Here is a 26,541-nt window from a genome sequence, read left to right on the forward strand (position 1 = left end):
TTAATTCCACACACTTAGAGCAAACAAATCACTTTGTCAGAATTTACAATTCATTGGCATTTTTGAACAAGTTTCATCTTTAAAGTTCTTTATTGCAGAATCATAGAAACTTATCCAGGAAGAAGTCATTTGGTCTACTGTATCTGCTCTTCGAAAGAGTGGTCATTCTTGGATCAAATCCCCAACTTTTGTCCTTTATGCAGTAATGTGATCACTTTCAAGTACCTGTCAGTGCCAATACCTATAGACTCCCACATCCTAACAATTCAAAGCAAAAAATGTCCATTATTTCTTGTGCCCAAAATTTTAAATTCACACTTTCTGTTTTATGACGAGCCTGTCTAAATAACTGCTTGGAAACTTCTTTTGGTCATATTTTAATCATCTTTGCTCCCAGGAGAATAGGTGCTGATTTTTTTACTCAATACTACATTCTCTAATCTTTGGCAATATCCTGTAAAAACTCCTCCATAACCCTTGTGGCTATTGCATTGTTCTTGAAGTGCAATCCCTCAAACAATCAAGGTAGTCCTAGTCATGACTACTAAGTGATCTATGAAGTTCTCATATGATCCGTCACTATTTATATTCTATACTTTTATTTAATTGAAATAACTAGGTTTTAGAAATTTAACTTCCTCCTTTATTCTGCAATTGAATTTTCATTAGAAGACATGTAACAGAGTGCCGGTAATGCAAACAGAGGGAATCAAAGTCAAATTTATTATCAAAACACATTTATGTCATCGAGATTTATTTTCTTGCAGGTATTTACAGAAAAATAAATACAATAAAATTTACGAAAATCTACTCATGAATAAAGGCCGACAGACTATGACAATCAATAACCTTGAGGATTGCTGACCGTGCCATGTGCCAGTGAGGGCAAGAACAGGATGATTTGGGAGATGAATGTGTGGCTGAGGAACTGCTGCAAGGAGCAGGGGTTCAGATTTCTGGATCATTGGAATCTCTTCTGGGGAAGGTACAACCTATGCAAAAGGTTACACCTGATTACACCTGAACCAGAAGGGGATCAGCATCCTTGTGGGTGGGTTTGCTAGAGCTGTTTGGGAGGGTTTAATCTAATTTGGCTGGGGGTTTGGGAACCAGAGTGGTAAGGCAGAGGATGGGGCAGTTGGTTTACAAACAGAGGCAGTGTATAGTGAAACTACTAGCAAGGAGGTGCTGATAATAGGGCATAATTGTAGTCACCTGGTTGATTTGCAATGTAAAAGGTAAGAGCATATAATAGAGCAAAAATTAGTGGGAAGTTAGAGGATTGGGAAGCTTGTAAACACTGCAGAAGGCAACTAAAATGTCATAAAGAAGGAAAAGATGGAATATGAAGGTAAGTCAATAATGTTAATGACAATACAAAAGGTTTCTTCAGATACATGAAGTGTAAAAGACAGGTGAGAGTATATCTCGGACCGCTGGAAAATGACGCTGGAGAGGTAGTAATGGGGGACAAGGAAATGGCAGATGAACTTAATAAGTATTTTGCATCAGTCTTCACTGTGGAAGTCATTGACAGTATGCCGTAAGTTTGAGAGTGTCAGGGGGCAGAAATGTACGAGGTTGCCATTATTAGAGAGAAGGTTCTTGGCAAACTGGAAGTCTGAAGGTAGATACCAGGACCAGATGGTGTACACCCCAGGGTTCTGGAAGAGGCGACTGAGGAGATTGTGGAGGCATTAGTAGTGATATCTAAAGAATCATTAGATTCTGGAATGATTTTGGAAGACTGGAAAATTGCAAATATCACTCAACTCTTAAAGAAGTTAGATCGTTAAGAATGTGGTTTCAGAATACTTTGAGGTGCATAACAAAATATTCATAGTCAGCATGGTTTCTTCAAGGGAAAATCTTGCCTGACAAATCCATTAGAGATCTTTCAAGAAGAAGTTAACAAGTGGGATAGTCAAATGAGAATCTGTTGATGTTGTGTACTTGGATTTCCACAAAGCCTTTGACAAGGTGTCACACATAAGGCTGCTCAACAAGTCAAGAATCCATGGTATTACAGGAAAGATATTCAAATGAATAAAGCAATGGCTGACAAGCAGGAGGCAAGGTGTGGGAATAAAGGGAACCTTTCTGGTTGGCTGCCGGTGTCTTGTGGTGTTCCAGAAGGGACTTTTTACATTATATGACAATAATTTGGATGACAGAATTGATAGCCTTGTGGCCAAGTTTGCGGACAATACAAAGATAGGTGTAGGGGGAAGTAATGTTGAGGAAGCAGAGAGGCTACAGATAGACTAGGAGAATGGGAAAGGAAGTGGCAGATGGAATACAGTGTCAGGAAATACATGGTCATGCATTTTGGTAGAAGAAATAAAAGGGTAGACTCTTCTAAAAGGAGAGAAAATTCAAAAATCTTGAGGTGCAAAGGGACTTGGGGTTTTTTTTGTGCAGGATCCCCTAAAGGTTAATTTGCAGGTTGAGTCTGTTGCAGGGAAGACACATGCGATGTTTGCATTCATTTTGAGAGGGCTAGTGTATAAAAGCAAGGATGTAATGTTGAAACTTTATAAATCATTGGCGAGGCCCCACTTGGAATATTGTGAACAAGAGAAAATCTGCAGATGCTGGAAATCCAAGCCACACACATAAAATGCTGGAGGAACTCAGCAGGCCAGGCAGCATCTATGGAAAAGAGTACAGTCGACGTTTTGGACCGAGACACTACAGCAGGACTGGAGTATCGTGAAGAGTTTTGGGCCGCTTATCTAAGAAAGGATGTGCTGACATTGGACAGGGTTCAAAGGAGGTTCACAAAAATTATTCCGGTATTGATAGAGTTTTCAAATGAGTTGTTTGATGGCTCTGAGCCTCTATTCACTGCAATTCAGAAGTATGAAACCTATCAAATGTTGAAAGGCCTCGATAGAGTGGATGTGGAGAGGATGTTTCATATGGTGGAAGAGTCTAAGACCAGAAGATACAGCTTCAGAATAGAGGGATGTCTTTTTAGAATGGAGATGAGGAAAAACTTCTTTTGCCAGAGAGTGGTGAATCTGCGGAATTCGTTGCCATTGTTGGCTGTGGAGGGCAAGTCATTGGGTATATTTAAGGCAGAGGTTGATAGATTCTTGATTAGTCGGGGTGTGAAGGGATAAGGGGAGAAGGCAGGAGATTTGGGGCTGAGAGGAAAAAATGAATCTGCCATGATGAAACAGCAGAGTAGACTCTAGGCCAAACATCCTAATTCTGCTCCTATATCTTACTGATGACGTTCTTGTCCAGTAGTGCTGACGAGTGTGGCAGGACCTAACTGGCACATTGAGGCCTGTATTACTATTAGCTAAAGGAAGGTCTTTCTGGGAGTTTGGGCCATCATTCTTTAAGTATCTATTCCTTGTTCCCAAGTTCCTTAGGACCCATATAACCATATAACAATTACAGCACGGAAACAGGCCATCTCAGCCCTTCTAGTCCGTGCCGAACTCTTACTCTCATCTAGTCCCACCGACCTGCACTCACCCCATAACCCTCCATTCCTTTCCCGTCCATATATCTATCCAATTTAACTTTAAATGACAACATCGAACCTGCCTCTACCACTTCTGCTAGAAGCTCGTTCCACATAGCTACAACTCTCTGAGTAAAGAAGTTCGCCCTCATGTTACCCCTAAACTTTTGCCCTTTAACTCTCAACTCATGTCCTCTTGTTTGAATCTCCCCCATTCTCAATGGAAAAAGCCTATCCACATCAACTCTATCTATCCCCCTCATAAACTTAAATATCTCTATCAAGTCCCCCCTCAACTTTCTACGCTCCAAAAGAATAAAGACCCAACTTGTTCAACCTTTCTCTGTAACTTAGGAGATGAAACCCAGGCAACATTCTAGTAAACCTCCTCCGTACTCTCTCAATTTTATTGACATCTTTCCTATAATTCGGTGACCAGAACTGTACACAATACTCCAAATTTGGCCGTACCTATGCCTTATACAATTTCAACATTACATCCTAACTCCTATACTCAATGCTCTAATTTATAAAGGCCAGCATACCAAAAGCTTTCTTCACCACCCTATCCACATGAGATTCCACCTTCAGGGAACTATGCACCATTATTCCTAGATCCCTCTGTTCTACTGCATTCTTCAGTGCCCTACCATTTACCATGTATGTCCTATTTTGATTAGTCCTACCAAAATGTAGCACCTCACATTTATCAACATTAAACTCCATCTGCCATCTTTCAGCCCACTCTTCTAAGTGGTCTAAGTCTCTCTGCAAGCTTTGAAAACCTACTTCATTATCCACAACTCCACCTATTTTAGTATCATCTGCATACTTACTAATCCAATTTACCATCCCATCATCAGATCATTAATGTATATGATAAACAACATTGGACTCAGTACAGATCCCTGAGGTACACCACTAGACACCGTCCTCCAATCTGACACACAGTTTTCCACCACCACTCACTGGCGTCTCCCATCCAGCCACTGCTGAATCTATTTTACTACTTCGATACTAATACCTAATGATTGAACCTTCCTAACTAACCTTCCGTGTGTAACCTTGTCAAAGGTCTTACTGAAGTCCATATAGACAACATGCACCGCTTTACCCTCGTCAACTTTCCTAGTAACCTCATCAAAAAATTCAATAAGATTAGTCAAACATGACCTTCCACGTACAAATCCATGTTGACTGTTCCTAATCAGACCCTGTCTATCCAGATAATTATATATACCATCAGATGTCATTAGAAACAGGGATGATACCGGAGGATTGGCGTATTGCTCATGTTGTTCCATTTTGCTTTTATTGCTATTGCTTTTTTTGCAGAACAGAACCTCTGCAGCACTGACCCTTCTCCAGCTGAGTTTCCCTCCACCACCCCTCTCCCATCGTCTCCCTAAATCAACTCCCATCAGTACTCCAGCTGTGGTCTCACCAACACCCTTTACAATCACCTTACAAAGTTCCACACGTATTCAATTCTCTCAATCCTATCAAAGGACACCATGCCATTTGATTTTTCTATTTGTTTCTTGGCTTTTAGCTGACTTGTGCTCACATTCTTCTGTTGTCTTTGGACACCAAAACCACCCAATCTTCCACCATGTGAGAAATGCCCTCATGTTTCCCACGTTAAAATCCATTTTCCCTGTTTTTGGCTTTTCAATATCCATATCAACTGAAACCGCTTTTCATCCTCTTTCATGTGCACATTCCCACCTAGTTTAGTATCATCAGCGAACTTGGAAACATGACATTTGAGTTAAATCATTGATACAAGCACTGGGTAGCTAGAGCACGAGCACTGCTCCCTGCAGTACCCCACCAGTTCCAGCCTGCCCAGCTGAGAAGGATATGCAGAAGGAATATCGATTTCAAATTATACTTTAATTAACAGATATGTTTAGTCAAATTAAGTTATCTCTGAAGTTATCCAGAAGAGGTATGTCATAATAGCAGTACTTTAAAAAATGAATGCTATTCAGTTTGATTATACTGCAGCATCATTGTTCCTTTTCATTGCCAGTTACCTTCCAGTCTAACGATGGTTCTTTCACAAAGACATCCATGGTACTGAGGAGGAGATCGGGATCCAAGCGGAATGCTTGCAATCCATGTACCATTGTACTGTAAATAAGGCCGGATTCCTTCATTGGGAGCATAAGGTTCAAGAACTGAGGTGTGAGACGGAAGGGCATCAGCTCTGGCACTGGCAGAAACTAGATCAAGAACGTAGAGATTCAAAATCAACACTCACAAAGTTTTTAGAATTAACACACATTTTCTATTACTCATTCAATGTGTCCAAGCTCTGAGACCATGGGAACGTGCACAGTTACTGCTCTGTGTCTGTGATGCTGCTGTGGCAGTAAGTGTTTCACGGCACTGGTGCATCCGTGTGTTTGTGTATGTGACAATAAGCTCAACTACTCGAGCCACTTGCATGTTGTGTGCATTCAGAATATCCAAACTGTGAGAATGAATTAAGTTAATTAGTACCAATGTGATTCCCTTTTCCCTGAATGATAGCAGAAGAATATTAATAAGAACAGAGAAAATAGAAGCAGATATGGAGTTTGCTTGTTTCAATGAAACTCCTTCTCATTCTATTACATTTAAGAATAAAAGGAAAATCTGTTCAATTTCTCCTCACAGCACAATCGTCTACTACTCCCTAGAAACAATCCGGTGACCTGAAATCTTTCCTTATGTAGAGTGACTTGACTTCTACACAGTATTTCAGATGCAACCTTAACGCTCTGATTCAAACATCTTCAGATTTTATACAACGTATAACATCCTTTAAATAACTAAGTGTAAAAAAAATTAAAGATCCATATTTCACATACAAGTAGAAAAACAGAACTATGAAATTGCTGTGATGTTTTCTGAACATGCATTGATGAACCTATTTAGAGGTGGTAAACTTTGTTCGAAGAAATATTGTCTTATTTGCATATGCATGCATGTATGTAGTTAAATGACAATAAACTTCACTTGACTCGACTTATATTTGCTTTGTCTAGCAGAATCAGAATCAGGTTTATTATCACTGGCATGTGATGTGAAATTTGTTAACTTAGCAGCAGCAGTTCAATGCAATACATAATCTAGCAGAGAGAGAGAGAAAAAACAATATAACATAATAAACAAGTAAATCAACTACGTATATTGAATAGACTATTTAAAAAAATGTGCAAACTGTATATTAAAAAAAGTGAGGTAGTATCCAAAGCTTCAAAGTCCATTTATGAATCGGATGGCAGTGGGGAAGAAGCTGTTCCTGAATCGCTGAGTGTGTGCCTTCAGGTTTCTGTACCTCCTACCTGATAGCAACAGTGAGAAAAGTGCATGCCCTGGGTGCTGGAAGTCTTTAATAATGGATGCTGTCTTTCTGAGACACTGCTTCCTAAAGAGCACCAGGTTTCTTGGTTAAAGCTAACACTTTTAGGAAGCCTCATTGCTTTATGGTTTGTCTGTTAAGAAGCTGAAGTGTGCAGACTATTAAGATGCTATATTTGCTAGATATGAAGTGAACTAATTAAAATCAAGCAAAAGAGATGGCAATTGTCACTGACTGGGGGGGGGAAGAGAAAATAAGATTTCAAGGTTACCATTGATGATTATTCAACAAGTGTTTAAAAAAATGCATGTATTAACGTCTTTCGTACTTTCCCCCCATTCATTATATATTATATAAAAGAAGAAAATATTATCCGTACCTGTGTAGCAGAGCCAAATGCATGACCAAAATCTATTCCCACCATGCCCCCGGTTTCCAGGTTAATCATGAAATTGTTGAGATGCCGATCACCAATCCCCAGAATCCAATGGCTGACACACATTAATGCATGAGAACTGGCAAAGTGGGAGCGGAGGGCGAGGAAAGCTTCAGGCGTGGTGCTCATTCTTGCGAATGCTCTCCTGGTCAGAAGAATTGGGAAGCAACATCACAATGATATACAAATGGTTTTCAATTAACTCACATATTTTATTCAGCGCTGAATGAAATCTAGCATTCTTTTAATGCTGCACTACCTCGTACAAGACTTTAAACGGGTAGACACAGTGCTTTTGATATCCCAAAACACACATTAAGCACTAATAGGAGTCTCTGGCCACTCATGTGGTGGCTTTGTCCTGGCAAACACTAATATTTCCACTGCAGATTTAATACTGTGTAACATCCCTTGACAGTAGACTGAACACAAGATAGACTGGGGAAAAGGATAGGAAAAGTGACAAAATTAACACATTATTGCAAAACCTGTGTCCCTGGTACATAGAAATCTTTAGCATTCCTGTATGCAGGGAACTTGACAAGTGACAGGGCCAGACACTAACAGCTTCAAACCTAATCCCAATCCGCATCTATAAATCACAAGGAAAAGAAAATCTGCAGATGCTGGAAATCCGAGCAACACACACAAAATGCTACAGGAACTCAGCAGGCCAGGCAGCATCTATGGAAAAAAGTACAATCAACGTTCCTCTGGCATTTTGTGTGTGTTGCCAGCACCTATAAATGATTGACTGCAGTGCTCATTTAAGGATGAAATTATTTTCATATAGTGCCACAGGACGTTCAATGTGCTTCATAATCAAATGAATACTTTCCTTAAAAGGAAGTACTGTTACATTAGGCAATTATGGTTGCAAGTTTGCTCAGAGACAGTTCCTATAAGTAAAAGAATCATATGACTGGGGAATTCATTTGTTTTGAAAGATCTGCTTGACCTAGAATACCAATACTTTTTAGAAGGGACTCTTGATTATTTGCGTCCATGGAATATACAGATCCGGATCTAATGTGTCACCTGAAAGACATCATACCTCTCTACAGTACATTTTCTCATTCCTGCACTAAAGCATCTGAAAGGTTTCAGAGCTCGTGTCCTCAACTAGGACTTTATGTGAGAGGCAACTGTAGAGTAAATAGAGTAAATCAAAGTGAACTAATATAGCTGCGGCCATATCTGTCAGGGTTTCTGCATATGTGTGGAATAGCAATTGGTATATTATTGTTACATGTACAGAGATGCAGTGAAAAGCCACGTCTTGTATACTGCTCCTGCAGATCAATTCATTACACAGTGAATTGAGGTAGTACAAAATAAAACAGTCACATAATGCAGAATAATGTGCAACCATTACAGTGAAAGTGTGGTGCTGGTTTGACGAGAAGGTGCAAGGCGATAACGAAGTCAATTGTGAGGTCAAGATTTATTGTACCAGGGAACCATTCAAGTCTTATAAACAGTGGGGTAGAAGCTGTCCTTCATCCTGGTGGCATGTGCTTACAGGCTTCTACACTTTCTGCTCCATGGGAAAGGGGAGAAGCGAGAATGTCCAAGCTGGGTGCAGTTTTTGATTATTCTGATTTCCATGACGTGCTGAGCTTAACTGTCTACAACTCTTCACTTACACTTTATACTTTATTGTCACCAAACAATTGATACTAGAACGTACAATCATCACAGCGATATTTGATTCTGTGCTTCCCACTCCCTGGTTTACAAATATTAAATATTAAAAATAGTAAAAATTAGTAAATATTAAAATTTTAAATTATAAATCATAAATAGAAAAATGGAAAGTAAGGTAGTGCAAAAAAACCGAGAGGCAGGTCCGGGTATTTGGAGGGTAGGGCCCAGATCCGGGTCAGGATCCGTTCAGCAGTCTTATCACAGTTGGAAAGAAGCTGTTCCCAAATCGGGCCGTATGAGTCTTCAAGCTTGGAATTATTGTACTGAAAGCAGAACGGTGGTCATAAAGAATAGTCTAATGTAGGTGTCTTTACTGTCCAAATGCTCTAGAAGTGAGTGCAGAGCCAGGGAGATGGTGTCCACCATAGTCCTACTTGAGTGGTAGGCAAATATCTGTGGGTCAAGGTTATGTGGCAGGCCATGAACAGTCTTTCCAAGCATTTTATGATAGTGGTCTTACAAACGTTTGTATTATAGATTGCCATGCGGATAGCTACAGTGATCTCCCAAGGCAGGTAGTATGGGTAACAGTTCACCAAGAGATGTTTCAAGCTGGGTGAGCAGAGCTCACTAGAACCTTCATGTCAAAGACCATAAAGTGTTGACTAAGGAGTGGATCCCTCTGCCTCCATCTCAGCCAGAGCACATTGTGCAGTCCATCCAGTGAATCGAGAATTTCTCAGGTTATTTGGCACAGATATCTGAAGCATGTGTAATGATATGGCACATAGAAGTCTTTCAGTTCTCTTTGATAGGTCAGTCATGTTCTCAACTTTGGTCTTTAATGTTAGTTAGTAGTGTGCTGGGAAGGGACATTTTGAACCCAAGCTGTTTCACCCTCACTTGCAGCCCAGCCCTCATGACTTGCTTCCAAGGTTAGTGGCTGCATCTGGTCAGTCATAAAGACACACAAATTCTGTTCTGATGGTTTACCCCCTCAGACCGGCAGCAACTCCTGATCCATATGCAGTATTTGGTTCAGTTCGGATCCCGCAACCTGTATGTACATACGCAGATTACACTATCAAATGAGTCTCTTTCTATTCACTTAAGATCAGTTGGCTGCAATTCTAACAGCCTCTGAGCTGTACAATTTAAAACTGGAAAACAGGCATGGGGACTCCATACAGGCTGAATACCAAATTTGTCAACTAACCAGTGTAGAAGGTCAAATTTTTGAAGGGCCAGCACCACTAAAAAAACCTCCATTACTTACAATCAGACTGATTTTCTTAATGGGGACTTAACTGTGCTCATTAGTATTCTGGTGGAATTTAGGGATGACAGAACAGACAGGGTGGGCTCCTAGTATTGCACCCAATCACTTAGAAGAGGAAGAAGGGGAAATGAAGAAAAACATCCTGTTTCTCCATGGGACTCTCAGGACACATGATCAGTGGGAAGGGATAGTTGTGATTGTCAATGGTAGGAGTCCAGAACCCAGGGACAGATGCAGTGCTGGAAAAAAAATTCTGAATTGGAAGACACAGATGGGTGTTCACATATAGCCACTCCTTTTCTAATATCCTCCCCCAGCCTATCACAACCCTTCCCTTTGTTGTTTCAGGGTTCAGATAGGAAAAAACTGACAAAGTAGTGGCACAAGAGAAGGAACAAAGATGAAAATATATGGTCCTTCCCATTTAACAATCTTAGTCACTTTCTGTTTTAGACAGAGCAGCTATCGTGTATGTTGTAATCATTCAAAATGATTACAACACGAAGATGTTTACCATTCACATATAATCGCTTCAACTCACCTCAACAGATCTTGTGGTACAGCCTGCTCACGCTCTTGGAAAGCTTTAATTGTTTCAGTTCGATTAGCTTTCCTGCAAGGGAAAATAGAGTAAATTATTAGGAATCTTAAAAGCTTCTAGGTTTGTCAAGCAAGTAAATTATTCTAATGTAAAATAAATATTCAGTCCCCGAGGTGGTAGAATTTATTCCACAAGTACAGAGAAAGGGCCTGCAATTGTTGAAATTCATATAAATGTTATCATTCCAGAAGAAACCGCATGGAAACTCTATGAGGAGGATAGAGAGTGTGAACGATTGCTGGGTCCTGGTTACAATAATTAATAATATACAATGTTATATTATTAAAGACTTTAAAATTGCTAATGATATTTTGTGGGGAGAGGGCTATGTTATTCAGTCCTTCTCTTTCCATTCCGCGTGTATCAGTGAACAATGGTCTTTTCTCCCGTCTGACAATATTAAGGCTAAGTGATTTATTAACCGTTCAATCTTGGAAAATTTTAAAATTAGCACCAGTAGCTATAAAGCAACCTTTTATAATTGTACTTAAAATGACGCATTGCAGAAAAAAAATCACAACATATTTTCAGATTAGTGTACAAGATTGGATTTCTAATCAGAATAAATCAAAAAAATCTAGATTATTTTTCCCTGTATTTTCTGGAAGATGAAAACTTTATAAGATATGGACACTTACCTACAAGTTCCAACCTTAAAATCTCGTATCCTTATTTTTTATTACACTCTCTTGATTCTAAATGCATGGTATACAGGTTTCAAACACATCACTGATATTAGCAAACAACAGGAATTCTGCAGATGTTGGAAATTCAAGCAACACACATCAAAGTTGCTGGTGAACGCAGCAGGCCAGGCAGCATCTCTAGGAAGAGGTGCAGTCGACATTTCAGGCCGAGACCCTTTGTCAGGACTAACTGAAGGAAGAGTGAGTAAGAGATTTGAAAGTTGGAGGGGGAGGGGGAGATCCAAAATGATAGGAGAAGACAGGAGGGGGAGGGATGGAGCCAAGAGCTGGACAGGTGATAGACAAAAGGGATACGAGAGGATCATGGGACAGAAGGTCCGGGAAGAAAGACAAGCGGGGGGGGGGATCCCAGAGGATCGGCAAGGGGTATATTCAGAGGGACAGAGGGAGAAAAAGGAGAGTGAGAGTAAGAATGTGTGTATAAAAGTAAGTAACAGATGGGGTACGAGGCGGAGGTGGGGCATTAGCGGAAGTTAGAGAAGTCGATGTTCATGCCATCAGGTTGGAGGCTACCCAGACGGAATATAAGGTGTTGTTCCTCCAACCTGAGTGTAGCTTCATCTTTACAGTAGAGGAGGCCGTGGATAGACATGTCAGAATGGGAATGGGATGTGGAATTAAAATGTGTGGTCACTGGGAGATCCTGCTTTCTCTGGCGGACAGAGCGTAGGTGTTCAGCGAAACGATCTCCCAGTCTGCGTCGGGTCTCGCCAATATATAAAAGGCCACATCGGGAGCACTGGACGCAGTATATCACCCCAGCCGACTCACAGGTGACGTGTTGCCTCACCTGGAAGGACTGTTTGGGGCCCTGAATGGTGGTAAGGGAGGAAGTGTAAGGGCATGTGTAGCACTTGTTCCACTTACACGGATAAGTGCCAGGAGGGAGATCAGTGGGGAGGGATGGGGGGGACGAATGGACAAGGGAGTCGCGTAGGGAGCGATCCCTGCGGAAAGCAGAGGGGGGGGGAGGGAAAGATGTGCTTAGTGGTTGGATCCCGTTGGAGGTGGTGGAAGTTACGGAGAATAATATGTTGGACCTGGAGGCTGGTGGGGTGGTAGGTGAGGACTAGGGGAACCCTATTCCTAGTGGGGTGGCGGGAGGATGGAGTGACAGCAGATGTACGTGAAATGGGGGAGATGCGTTTAAGAGCAGAGTTGATAGTGGAGGAAGGGAAGCCCCTTTCTTTAAAAAAGGAGGACATCTCCCTCGTCCTAGAATGAAAAGCCTCATCCTGAGAGCAGATGCGGCGGAGACGGAGGAATTGCGAGAAGGGGATGGCATTTTTGCAAGAGACAGGGTGAGAAGAGGAATAGTCCAGATAGCTGTGAGAGTCAGTAGGCTTATAGTAGACATCAGTGGATAAGCTGTCTCCAGAGACAGAGACAGAAAGATCTAGAAAGGGGAGGGAGGTGTCAGAAATGGACCAGGTAAACTTGAGGGCAGGGTGAAAGTTGGAGGCAAAGTTAATAAAGTCAACGAGCTCTGTATGCGTGCAGGAAGCAGCGCCAATGCAGTCGTCGATGTAGCGAAGGAAAAGTGGGGGACAGATACCAGAATAGGCATGGAACACAGATTGTTCCACAAAGCCAACAAAAAGGCAGGCGTAGCTAGGACCCATACGGGTGCCCATAGCTACACCTTTAGTTTGGAGGAAGTGGGAAGAGCCAAAGGAGAAATTATTAAGAGTAAGGATTAATTCTGCTAGACGGAGCAGAGTGGTGGTAGAGGGGAACTGATTAGGTCTGGAATCCAAAAGGAAGCGTAGAGCTTTGAGACCTTCCTGATGGGGGATGGAATATATACTGATATTAGCAATACTGATTTAACAACTTTTAATTTACAGAAATTTAATTGTGCTTCAGATTGAGTTCAATACTCTTCTCTGACAATCTGACAGTTCAAGATTATTAAAACAATTAACAATGTTTTAAAGATGATACTGATTATTTGAATTCCCTGGCTTGAATATATTGTATAAACCCGAACCAGATTCATTTGGTATGTCAAGTAAATGAAGGACAAGCTCCAACTTGAAGAATATATTATCCTGGCAGTAAGTAAACAGTATTATTAAGATCTTGGTGCCACAATCTAATTTTGCTGGACTTGGTATCCCTGTTACCTGTTTAGTATTAATATACCTGTTATATAGCTGTTCACCTAAGTTTCAGCAGAAGTAAAAATACATCATTTGAAGGATGCTTTTTAAGTGAATTTACATTAATTTGCAACTAATTTTTTGCTCCACTTCAATAACCAACCTCAGAATTATTCTTTCGGTTAGATTTGAGTAGAACCAATCAAGTCAAGCATGCAGACTGAACGATCACAAAGGTGGACATCAAGTCCAAAGTTGTATCTCTAGTCAAAGTTACTCACATGTACATGTATAAATACTTTGCCACTTCATCTCCCTGTCTCCCCGACATCTTTGATAGCCAGTTTCCAAACAGATCGTTGGGTACTGATTTCCTTCACATAGTTTAAAAATGCAAATAAGATTAATTATGTACCATACAAAGACTTGAAATAGTAATAATTCTATGAATCTAAGTATCAAGTAAAAATCTGAAAATTACTAGCTTTTTTATTATTTACACAACGATACATATGCCTAACTTTTTTGGAATAAACCATTTGCAGAACCCCGTCTTTTCTGAAGTAGAATCCACCTTGGTAAGATGACACCATGCATTGCTTTTTATAAATCCCATAGGAGCGCTATAAAGCGAGTGAAACCACACACCCAAGCTGAGATAGCTATCGAACAACTTAAATATTTGAGTGTCTCCAGCATTCATAAACATTCTCTTATTACTAAGATGTTAAAATTAAGAATTGTCAAAGCATCTAAAAAGTTCAAAATGTATAAATAAATCAATACCCAAAAACACTAAAAAACATATTTAAACTATCTTAGCTCAATCAAAAATGTGAATTATCCATTAATTACAAAGTCATTTCCATTCATTCCCCACTTGAAATGGATGGAGTTGCTAGGACTAATGATACATCAAGTGGCATATTTCTCAATGTAATTGCTGGAATCTGCACTAGTATCCAGCATGAAGTCAGAGTTGGGATGACAAAATTGATCAGCTGTGTGAAACGGCAGGTCTTTGCTTTTATATCTGATTGTACAGAGTCCTGACCCTTCAGAGTGCCACATATAGCTGCTAACATTTTAGCACAAATTTTTGACATTTGTACTAGCAAGGTTGGTGTTGAGATAATTTTTATGAAACTCAGAAGTATTTCCATAATATTCATTAACTAGAAGCATAAAAACTTCACCAAAGACAGTCCCAAGCCTGGCTGCCAAAGGAGGAGGGTTGGGCAGGGGCTAGACACCCCATCCCATTAAAAACCCAGCGCCACAGAAACGCCGACAGAAGCCCAAAGAGCTCATTCCTGGGAGGGGAAGGATCTTCGTTGATGGGCTACACTTGGGGACGACATGAAAGAATGAGACCCAGGTCAGAGGGCTCTGGCGAGCTGCTTACGGTGGCCTGTGCCACAGAAGGGGTGATGGGCTTAAGACAAAAGCACAAACATAGCAATTCCTTATGTTCAAATGATACAACAAAATTCTAAAGAGGGGAAATGTGCTGTTAAAACTCCAAAAGCTCCTGTCAAAGATGGATTTTTCCACTTCTGGTTTCATGAAATTCACGTCACGCTGCTATCTTATCATTGCTATGCATTCAACACCATGAAGTTCCTGTATTTGCACAATGGATGTGACCTAAAATGCAAAGTTGTCTTAACGCATCAGTCCAAGTACTCATAGAGGTGATAAGCAATAACTAGTGCCTCTAATCCTACTCTCAACTTTACATTTTGTTACATATTTTCCTTCGGACCTTCTCAACTTTTTGTTTCTCCTGTATCCGGCAACATGAATTTAGCCCTAAACAAGAGAAAATCTGCAGATGTTGGAAATCCAAGGAACACACACAAAATGCTGGAGGAACTCAGCAGGCCAGGCAGTATCTATGAAAAAAAAGTACAGTCAACGTTTCAGGCCGAGACCCTTCGGCAGGACTGGAATAAAAAGGATGAAGAATAGATGTAAAAGGCGGGCGAGGGGAGCGAGAAACACAAGGTGATAGGTGAAAATGGTTAAGGGGTGATGAAGAGCTGGGAGGTTGATTGGTGAAAGAGATACAGGGTTGGAGAAAAGGGAATCCAATCAGAGAAAACAGAAGGCCATGGAAGGAACAAAAGGGGAGAGGAAAACAAGAGGGACTAGAGAAAAAAAGATGAGTAGGATTAAAAGGTGGGGGAGGGGAGAGAGAAACACAAGGTGATAGGTGAAACCCGGAGGGGCATGGATAAAGTAAAGAGCTGGGAAGTTGATTGGCGAAAGAGATACAGGGCTGTAGAAGGGGAGTCCAATAGGACAGAAGTCCATGGAAGAAAGAAAAGGGGGGCCCTTCCTTAACTTTAGTTTTTAGTATAGAAATGTGACCATAGTTTAAAAAAAACTCCAACGCCAAATGTAAAGCATTTTTAGACATTTAGACATCGTGAAGGGAGCTATATATTTTCTTGCAGTTCTTGCAGAGTTAATTTCAAGTCTCCAATCCAACTGATTATGGAGAAATTTAAACAACAGGAATTCTGCAGATGCTGGAAATTCAAGCAACATACATCAAAGTTGCTGGTGAACGCAGCAGGCCAGGCAGCATCTATAGGAAGAGGCGCAGTCGACGCTTCAGGCCGAGACCCTTCGTCAGAACTTCCTTCAGTTAGTCCTGACGAAGGGTCTCGGCCTGAAGCGTCGACTGCGCCTCTTCCTATAGATGCTGCTTGGCCTGCTGCGTTCACCAGCAACTTTGATGTATGTTGATGGAGAAATTTAGTTAGTCACTCAAATCTCAAGTGCTCTGCTCTCCTTGCTGTGACATTGCCAGTTCACATCTTTAACTTGCTGTGACATTGACAGTTCACATCTTTTAAGAGCCTGATACACACACAGAGTCTAAAATTACAAACTGGCAAGCAGAAATTAGATATCTGCTGCAGAAAATAGTGGCTCAACAGGCTAGATTATGAATTCAAATAAAAATGTGTGAACCCAAACACTGGATTAAAATTCAATGCCTGGATGATCTATGTAGTATTCACCACATTACATCCCGTGGACCTGTCTGACAGAACGACTCCTTTCTATCTTGGATTGGCATTGCAGTTGATCATTTCAAATGTACCTTTTTTGCTCATCCTCGGTCATGTTGCTCAGAAGGAAATCCTTGAACACACACGTATTGTCCAGCCATTCTATCAAACCAAGTCTTAAGAGAAACATATCACCATTAATGGGGTGCTATTAAAAAATATTTATGACACAGAACAATCAGTGTTATATTTCAGCCGTGTAATACGACAAGTTAATTAGCTATCTCATTATAGAATGCAGTCTAAACTATCTCAACAGGATAGAACTGTGTGTTCTGTTTGAGGGAGGCACCATTTAGTTAGAAATTCATGTTTTGAACATAAATAAATCAGCTCACAAGTACATCTTGATTTATGAATCAGGTACAAACTTTTACTATAAAGCATCGACTCTTTACGTTATTGATATTTGAAGCTTTTCTCGCCATAATGGAAAACACACCAATCTGTTTCCATAAGAATTTTGTACTTCCTACATTACATTTTCCCTTCATTGTAATAACTCTTCTAAGAAATTACAGCAAACTATAAGCTCATTACCAGTCTGGATGCGATTAACAGAAGAAAAAGAGATCATTTGACCATAAGAACAAAAGATGTAGGAGCAGAATTAGGCCACTTGGCCCATTGTGGCTGCTCGCTATTTCACCATGGCTGACATATTATCTCTCTCAACTCCATCCTCCTGTCTTCTCCCTGTAACCTTTGACACCCTGACTAATCAAGAACCTATCAACCTCTGCTTTAAATGCATTCAATGACGGCCTCCACAGCCATATGTGGCAATGAATTCCACAGATTCACCACCCTCTAGCTAAAGACATTCTTTCTCATCTCAGTTCTAAATGGGCATCTCTCTATTCTCGGGCTGTGCCCTCTGGTCCTCGACTCCCTCGACTATAGGAAACTTCCTCTCCACATCTAGGCCTTTCAATAATTGATAGGTTTCAATGAGATCCCTCCTCATTTTTCTAGACTCCATTGAGTACAAGCCCAAAAGCACAAACACACCACAATATATGTTTACTCCTGGATTCATTCTTGAGAAATTCCTCTGGACCCTCTTCAATGCAAGCACATCCTTTCTTAGTCAAGGGGCCCAAAACTGCTGCCAGCACTCCAGGTATGGTCTGACCAATGCTATATAAAACTTTAGCATCATATCCTTGCTGTTCTCGTCCCCTCAAAATGATTGCTAACATTTCATTGCCTTCCTTACTGACTCAACTAACAAGTTAACCTTTAAGCAATCCTGCACAATGACCCCCAGCTTGCTTTTCACCTCTGATTTTTGAATTTTCTCCCCGAATAGTCTGCTCTTTCAGTCCTTCAGCCAAAGTTCATGACATTTCCCTACACTACATTCCACGTGCCACTTCTTCGCCCATTCTTCCGATCTGTCTAATTTCTTATACAGACTTACTACTTTCTCAACACAACCTGCCGCTCCACATATCTTCGTATCGTTTGCAAACCTGGCCGCAAAGTTATCAATTCCATCATCCAAATCATTGACCTAACACGAAAAGTGGCTCCAACACAGACTCCTGTGGAACACCATTAGTTACCAGCAGCCTGCTGTAGTCCCACTCTTTGCTTTCTGCCAGTCAGCTAATCTTCTACCCATGCTAGCATCTTTCCTGTAACACCATGGGCTCTTATCTTGTTAATCAGCCTCAAAACAGCACCTTGTCAAAAGCCTTCTTAAAATCCAAGTAAACAACATCCACTGACTCTGCTTTGTCTATCCTGCCTGTTATTTTGTCAAAGAATTTAAACTGATTTATCAGGCAAGATTTAAGGAAACCATGCTGACTTTGGTCTATTTTATCATGTGCCTCCAAGTACCCCAAAACCTGATCCTTAACAATAGATTCCAAAATCTTCCCAACAAGTGCAATCCAGCTAACTGGCCAATAATTTCCCTTACACAAAATAATCTGCAGATGCTGGGGTCAAAGCAACACTCACAACATGCTGGAGGAACTCAGCAGGTCGGGCAGCATCCGTGGAAAAGATTGATCGACGTTTCAGGCCGGAACCCTTCGTCAGGACCCATTGTGTTTTCCCCTATTCTTTCTTCACCTTTCCTGCCTATCACCTCCCTGCCTCCCTTCCCCCACCCCTTTATCTTTCCCTTTACTGGTTCTTCACCTGGAACCTGCCAGCCTTCTCCTTCCCACCCTCCCCCCACCTTCTTTATAGGGCCTCTGCCCTTCCCCCTACAGTCCTGACGAAGGGTTCCGGCCCGAAACGTCGACCGATCTTTTCCACGGATGCTGCCCAACCTGCTGAGTCCCTCCAGTGTGTTGTGAGTGTTGCAATAATTTCCTTTCTTCTGCCTCCTTCCCTTTGAGACAGAACCCTTTATCATAGAGCACTAGAGCACAGAAACAGGTCCTATAGCCCACCTAGTCTATGTCAGACCATTAATCAGCCCAGTCCCATCGACCTACACCTGGACCATAACCCTCCTATCCATGTACCTACAACACACATAAAAGTTGCTGGTGAACGCAGCAGGCCAGGCAGCATCTCTAGGAAGAGGTGCAGTCGACGTTTCAGGCCGAGACCCTTCGTCAGGACTAACTGAAGGAAGAGTGAGTAAGGGATTTGAAAGTTGGAGGGGGAGGGGGAGATCCAAAATGATAGGAGAAGACAGGAGGGGGAGGGATGGAGCCAAGAGCTGGACAGGTGATAGACAAAAGGGATACGAGAGGATCATGGGACAGAAGGTCCGGGAAGAAAGACAAGCGGGGGGGGGGGTCCCAGAGGATGGGCAAGGGGTATATTCAGAGGGACAGAGGGAGAAAAAGGAGAGTGAGAGAAAGAATGTGTCCTCTGGGTCACCCCCCCCCCCGTCTTTCTTCCCGGACCTCCTGTCCCATGATCCTCTCATATCCCTTTTGCCTATCACCTGTCCAGCTCTTGGCTCCATCCCTCCCCCTCCTGTCTTCTCCTATCATTTTGGATCTCCCCCTCCCCCTCCAACTTTCAAATCCCTTACTCACTCTTCCTTCAGTTAGTCCTGACGAAGGGTCTCGGCCTGAAACGTCGACTGCACCTCTTCCTAGAGATGCTGCCTGGCCTGCTGCGTTCACCAGCAACTTTTATGTGTGTTGCTTGAATTTCCAGCATCTGCAGAATTCCTGTTGTAGCCATGTACCTATCCAAGTTTCTCTTAAATGTTGAAAGCAAACCCATATCCACTGGCAGCTCATTCCACACTCTCACCATCCTCTGACTGAAGAAGATCTCCCTCATGTTCCCCTTAAACCCTTAACCCATGACCTCTTGGTGTAATCTCACCCAACTTTGTAAATATTATCTGCACTCTTTCAATCTTATTTACATCATTTTTGTAGGTAGATGACCAAAATTGGACACAATACTCCATAGGCCTCACCAACGTCTTATACAATTTCAACATAACACCTGAAATCTTGGTGTCATTTGCAAACTTGCTGATCCAGTTTACCACATTATCATCTATATCATTGATATAGATGTCAGACAACAGACCCAGCATCGATCCCCGTGGAATACCACTAGTCACAGGTCTCCAATCAGACAGGCAACCATCTACTACCACTAGCTTCTTCTGCGAGGCCAATATTGAATCCAATTTACTATTTCATCTCCAATGCCAAGTGACTGAACTTCCCATGTAGAACCTCGTCAAATGTCTTGCTAAAGTCCATGTGGCCAACATCCACTGCCTTGCCTTCATCAAATTTCCTGGTAATTTCCTCAAAAAAACTCTGGAAAATTTGGTTGGACACAACTTACCAAACCATTCCCTGTCTAACCAAAAAACTATATATCCCGTCCCTTAGAATACCTTCCATTACATTTCCCATTACTGATATCAGGCTCACCAGCCTATAATATCCTAGCATATTCTTAGCGCTTTTCTTAAACAGCGGAACACTATTAGCTATCCTCCAATCCTCTGGCACTTCACCTGGGGCTAAGGACACTTTAAATATCTCTCCTAGCGCCCCTGCTATTTCTGCAGTAGCCTCCCACAGGGGCCAAGGGAACACACTGTCAGGCCCTGGGAATTTATCCAACCTAATTTGCCTCAAGATAGCAAACAACTCATCCTCTGTAATCTCTATAGGGTCCATTACCTCACTGCTGCATTGCCTCACATCACAGGAGACTCTGTGTCCATCACCCGAGAAAGTACAAAAGCAAAAAAATCCATTTAAGATGTCCCCCATCTCTTTCAGCACCATGCAAAGAATATCACTCTGATCTTTCAGAGGACCAATTTGTCCCTTGCTATCCTTTTGCTCTTAACATATCTATAAAATTAATATTATCTGTAGATTCTCCTTCACCTTGTCCGATAAAGCAACCTCATGTCTTCTTTTAGCCTCCTGATTTCCCTAAGTTTTGACTTGCATTTCTTATACTCTTCATGTACTTCATTTGTTCCTGCCTGCCTACATCTGCTAAGCACTTCCTTCTTTTTCTTAACCAGGGCCTCAATATCTATCAAAAACCAAGCATTCCCTAAACCTGTTATCCTTGCCTTTTATTCTGACAGGAACACATGAACTCTGTACTCTCTGAACTTCACTTTAGAGGCCTCCCACTTAATAAGTACACCGTTGCCAGAAAACAACCTGTCTCAATTCACACTTTCCAGATCCTTTCTGATACCATCAAAATTGGCCTTCTCCAATTTAGAATCTCAACCTGAGATCCAGACCTATCTTTTTCCATAAATACCATGCATTATGATCACTAGATGTGAAGTGTTCCCCTTCTGTCACCTGCACTGGCTCATGCCCTATTAGGAGTTCGAGTATCACACTCTCTCTAGTTGGGACTTCTATGTAGTAATTAAGAAAACCTTCCGGAACATATTTGACATACACTTACCCATCCAGCCCTTTTGTAGTATCGGAGTCCCAGTCTATAAATCAAAAGTTAAAATCACCTACTATCATGACCTTATGTTTCTTGTAACAGTCTGTGATCTCTTTATAATTTTTTTGCTCTAAATCGCATGGCTTGTTGGGTGGTCTATAACAGAACCCCATTAACATGATCATACTTTTCTTATTCCTCACTCCTACCCATAAAGCCTCACTAGATGAGCTCTCCAATCTGTCCTGACTGAACACTGCCATGAAATTTTCCCTGGCGAGTAATGCTACACCTCCACTTATAATCCCTCCCACTCTCTCACATCTAAAACAACTGAACCTCAGAATATTGAGCTATCATTTCCTTCCCTCCTGCAACCAAGTCTCACTAGTGACTACAATGAGATATTCCCTTCTTAAAAAAGTAGAGTCACATTTGCAATTTTCCAGTCCTCCAGAAGCTTCCAGAATCTAGTGATATTTGAAAGATCATTACTAATGCCTCCAAAATCTCTTCAGCTACCTCTTACAGAACCTTGAGGTGTAGTCCATCTGGTCCAGGTGATTTAAGGTATATACGTTCAGACCGTTCTGCTTTCAAAGCATTTTCTCCTCAGTAATTGCAACTTCTGCCCCCTGAGGCTCTAGAATTTCTGGCATACTACTAGTGTCTTCCACAGTGAAGTCTGAAGCAAAACACCAATTCAGATTATCCACCATTACTACCTCTCCAGCATCATTTTCCAGAGGTCCAATATCCACACTCACTTCTCTTTTATTCTATGTATATTTGAAAATAACTTTGGTATTCTCATTGACATTATTGGCTAGCTTAACTTCATATTTTATTTTTCTCTCCTTAAGGTATTTTTAGTTGCCTTCTGTTGTTTTTTTTAAAAGCTTAACAATCCTTTAACTTCCCACTAACCTTTGCTAAATTATCTGTCCTCCCTTTTGTGTTTATGCTGTCTTTTATTTCCCTTGTCAGCCAAAGTTGCCTCACCCTCCCTTCAGAATCTTTATTCATCTTTGGAATGTACAGTATCTATCCTGCGCATTCAGAATATCCCCCCCAGAAACTCCAGCCAATGCAGTTCTATCATCATCCCTGCTAGTATCCCCTTCCAATTAACTTTGGACAGGTCCTCTCTCATGCCTCTGTAACTCCCTATACTTTACTAGAATACTGACACATCTGACTTTATCTTTTCCCTCTCAACTACAGGGTGAAATCTATCATACAATGATCACAGTCTCCTAAGTGTTCCTTTATCTTAAGCTCCCTAATCAAATCTGATTCATTACACAACACCCAATCCAAAACTGTCTTTCCTCTCGTGGGCTCAACTACAAGCTACTCTAAAAAGATATGCCATAGGTATTCTACATATTCTCTCTCTTGGGATCTAGCACCAACCTTATTTTCCAAATCCACCTGCATATTGTACCATGACTATTGAAACATTACCCTTACTACATGCCTTTGTATTGCCCATTTTAATTTATATTTCACATCTGGGCTATTGTTCGGGGCCTGTGTATAACTGCCATCAGGGTCTTTTTTCCCTTCCAGTTTCTTAGGATTTGATTTAATTTTTTTGAACTAAAGGAACCACCCCACCCCCTCAGCGTACCAGCCTATCCTTTCAATACAAGGTACATCCTTGGATGTTAATCTCCAACTGTGATCTCCTTTTAGCCACAGCTCAGTGCAGCCCACAATATCATACCTGCCAATCTCTAACTGCGCTACAAGATCATCTACTTTATTTTATAAACACAAACATGAGGAAATCTGCAGATGCTGGAATTTCAAGCAGCATACATAAAAGTTGCTGGTGAACGCAGTAGGCCAGGTAGCATCTCTAGGAAGAGGTACAGTCGATGTTTCGGGCCAAGACCCTTCATCAGGACTAACTGAAAGAGGATGGGCAAGGGGTATAGTGAGAGGGACAGAGGGAGAAAAAGGAGAGAGGGAAAAAGAATGTGTGTATATAAATAAATAAATAACGGATGGGGTACGAGGGGGAGGTGGGGCAATAGCGGAAGTTTGAGAAGTCAATGTTCATGCCATCAGGTTGGAGGCTACCCAGACGGAATATAAGGTGTTGTTCCTCCAACCTGAGTGTGGCTTCATCTTTACAGTAGAGGAGACCGTGGATAGACATGTCAGAATGGGAATGGGATGTGGAATTAAAATGTGTGGCCACTGGGAGATCCTGCTTTCTCTAACGGACAGAGCGTAGATGTTCAGCAAAGCGGTCTCCCAGTCTGCGTCGGGTCTCACCAATATATAGAAGGCCACATCGGGAGCACCAGACGCAGTATATCACCCCAGCCGACTCACAGGTGAAGTGTTGCCTCACCTGGAAGGACTGTCTGGGGCCCTGAATGGTGGTGAGGGAGGAAGTGTAAGGGCATGTGTAGCATTTGTTCTGCTTACAAGGATAAGTGCTAGGAGGGAGATCGGTGGGGAGGGATGGGGGGGACGAATGGACAAGGGAGTTGTGTAGGGAGCGATCCCTGCGGAAAGCGGGGGGGGAGGGAAAGATGTGCTTTGTGGTGGGATCCCGTTGGAGGAGGCATCCTCTGGGCTTCCCCCTTCCCCCTTTTCTTTCTTCCTAGGCCTCCTGTCCCATGATCCTCTCATACCCCTTTTGCCAATCAACCGTCCAGCTCTTGGCTCCATCCCTCCCCCTCCTGTCTTCTCCTATCATTTCAGATCTCCCCCTCTCCCTCCCACTTTCAAATCTCTTACTAACTCTTCTTTCAGTTAGTCCTGACGAAGGGTCTCGGCCCGAAACATCGACTGTACCTCTTCCTAGAGATGCTGCGTGACCTGCTGCGTTCACCAGCAACTTTGATGTGTGTTACCTTATTTCATATATTGCTTGCATTTTGGTGGACATAGGACCTTCTTTAAATCTTCCACACCAAAAAGCGAACAAAAGTTAGTGCCAAAACATCAGCCCTGAAAGTGCAGATTGCTATGAAATGCAGAGATATTGTTGTACCTTGATGTCATTGGAATGACCTGGTAGGTCTTCAGCTGTAAGTTTCTTTGACTGCAAGCCGCATCTCGAGAAAGGATAATGTTCATTATGTCAAACAATTGCTCAATTCGCTGATCTTGTCGTAAATCTTCTCCACCCTTCACAAGGAAAGGATGTTCTTTTTCGTCATTGCCACGAATTATCAGGCGCTTTGGTCTCCTTATAGAACGCATAACCTTTATCTGAGTAAATTCAGATACACATTCACAATTATCATAGTGAATATGACCGAATTAGGACTAATAATTAGGTCAAACTTACTTCTAATATGATGGAATGTTTTATAATTAGACTACCCACTTTTTTGAGGCAGGACACTGTTGCCCAACAGTTTCTAACAAGTGTCAGTTGCATGTACTTGTATGGTCAATAGACACTACATGGTGCTTAGAGTGATCAATTTTTAAATAGCGTCAGTTGTGTGTGATTGTGTTCAAACTGCAGTGATTTTTCAAAGATTCAAAAAACTTTACTGTCATTCTAATCGTACGTCAGCTCTGCAGGGCAGAATGAGACAGCATTTCCCAGGAGCAGTGCAATCATACCATAACAAACGCAACACTAAATAATAAACTTAACAATAAGTAGTAAAACACAACAGCCACATGTCAGTTAAAATCAAGTTATAAGTGTCCAGTGCAAGTTAAAAGTGTCCAAAGCAGAGTCAGGTAAGGCAGCTATTTAGCAGTCTGACTGCCTGTGGGAGGAAGCTGTTTAGTAGCCTTGTGGTTTTAGTTTTGATGCTCCTGTAACGTTTAAGACCATAAGACCAAAAGACAAAGGAGAAGTAGGCCATTCTGCCCATCGAGTCTGCTCCGCCATTTTATTATGAGCTGATCCATTCTCCTATTTAGTCCCACTCCCCCAACTTCTCACCATGACCTTTGATGCCCTGGCTAATCAGATACCTATCAATCTCTCCCTTAAATACACCCAATGACTTGGCCTCCACTGCTGCCCGTGGCAACAAATTCCATAGATTCACCACCCTCTGACTAAAAAAATTTCTTCGCATTTCTGTTCTGAATGGGCGCCCTTCAATCCATAAGTCATGCCCTCTCGTACTAGACTCCCCCATCATGGGAAACAACTTTGCCACATCCACTCTGTCCATGCCTTTTAAAATTCAAAATGTCTCTATGAGGTCTCCCCTCATTCTTCTAAACTCCAAGGAATACAGTCCAAGAGCAGACAAACGTTCCTCATATGTTAACCCTCTCATTCCCGGAATCATTCTAGCGAATCTTCTCTGTACCTGTAGAATGTAGTTAAGATGTTAGTGGGGAGTGATGCTTGTTTAACCTTCCTCAGAAAGTGCAGTCTCTGCTGGGCCCGTTTCACAATCCTAGTGGTGTTCCTGGACCAGGTGAGATTGTCCGAGATCTGCACCCCAGGGAACTTGATGTTTTCCACTCTCTCCACTGTGGAGCCGCTGATGCTGAGGGGTGTGTGCTCAGGCTGAGAACGTCTGAAATTGACGATTATCTCTTTGGTTTTGGTGACATTAAGCATCAAGTTGTGATCACTGCACCAGCTCTCTAAGTGTTTGACCTCCTCCCTGTACATTGTTTCATCATTTTTGCTGATGAGCCCCACCACTGTGGTATCATCAGCAAATTTAATGATCAGGTTCTCCTTGAATCTGGCTGCACAGTCATGTGTTAGCAGTGTAAACAGCAATGGGCTAAGCACACAGCCTTGTGGGGATCCAGTACTCAGTGTGATGGAGTCAGAGATGTTCCTGCCAACACGGACTGACTGTGGTCTCTCTGTCAAGAAATCCAGAATCCAGCGACACGTGGCAGTGCTAAGGCCAAGCAGCGACAGTTTCTCCACTAGTCTCTGCGGGATGATGGTATTGAATGCTGAACTGAAATCAATGTACAGGATTCTGGCATAAGTGTCTTTGTTGCCCAAGTGAGA

The 26,541-nt window shown here is 41.9% G+C and overlaps 2 protein-coding genes across 13 annotated transcripts in view; one reads left to right on the top strand and one right to left on the bottom strand.

The window, feature by feature from the left end:
• The window catches only part of LOC134354337 (uncharacterized), a 61,546-nt gene extending 55,894 nt beyond the window's left edge, over window positions 1-5,652 (top strand). For 9 of the 10 annotated variants that reach the window (XR_010019833.1, XR_010019827.1, XR_010019809.1 and 6 more), the window contains one exon: window positions 5,514-5,652. Coding sequence is in view for 1 of the 10 variants with exons in the window: in XM_063063424.1 (XP_062919494.1) it covers window positions 5,514-5,529 (16 nt within the window). In the remaining 9 variants the exon portion in view is untranslated. The remainder of the gene's footprint in view (window positions 1-5,513) is intronic. The other variant, XR_010019791.1, reaches the window with a different exon arrangement.
• Window positions 1-26,541, bottom strand: part of prkdc (protein kinase, DNA-activated, catalytic subunit) — a 303,035-nt gene that overhangs the window by 3,169 nt on the left and 273,325 nt on the right. For 2 of the 3 annotated variants that reach the window (XM_063063262.1, XM_063063255.1), the window contains exons 79-84: window positions 24,580-24,800; window positions 16,718-16,801; window positions 13,884-13,976; window positions 10,734-10,805; window positions 7,210-7,411; window positions 5,518-5,706 (exon numbers count right to left, since the gene is read on the bottom strand). In XM_063063262.1, coding sequence (XP_062919332.1) covers window positions 5,518-5,706; window positions 7,210-7,411; window positions 10,734-10,805; window positions 13,884-13,976; window positions 16,718-16,801; window positions 24,580-24,800 — 861 coding nt within the window. Of the gene's footprint in view, window positions 1-5,517; window positions 5,707-7,209; window positions 7,412-10,733; window positions 10,806-13,883; window positions 13,979-16,717; window positions 16,802-24,579; window positions 24,801-26,541 lie in introns of those variants that run through there. The other variant, XR_010019774.1, reaches the window with a different exon arrangement.

The sequence above is a fragment of the Mobula hypostoma genome, chromosome 1 (assembly GCF_963921235.1).
Source record: "Mobula hypostoma chromosome 1, sMobHyp1.1, whole genome shotgun sequence".
In the NCBI taxonomy this organism is placed as follows: domain Eukaryota; kingdom Metazoa; phylum Chordata; class Chondrichthyes; order Myliobatiformes; family Myliobatidae; genus Mobula; species Mobula hypostoma.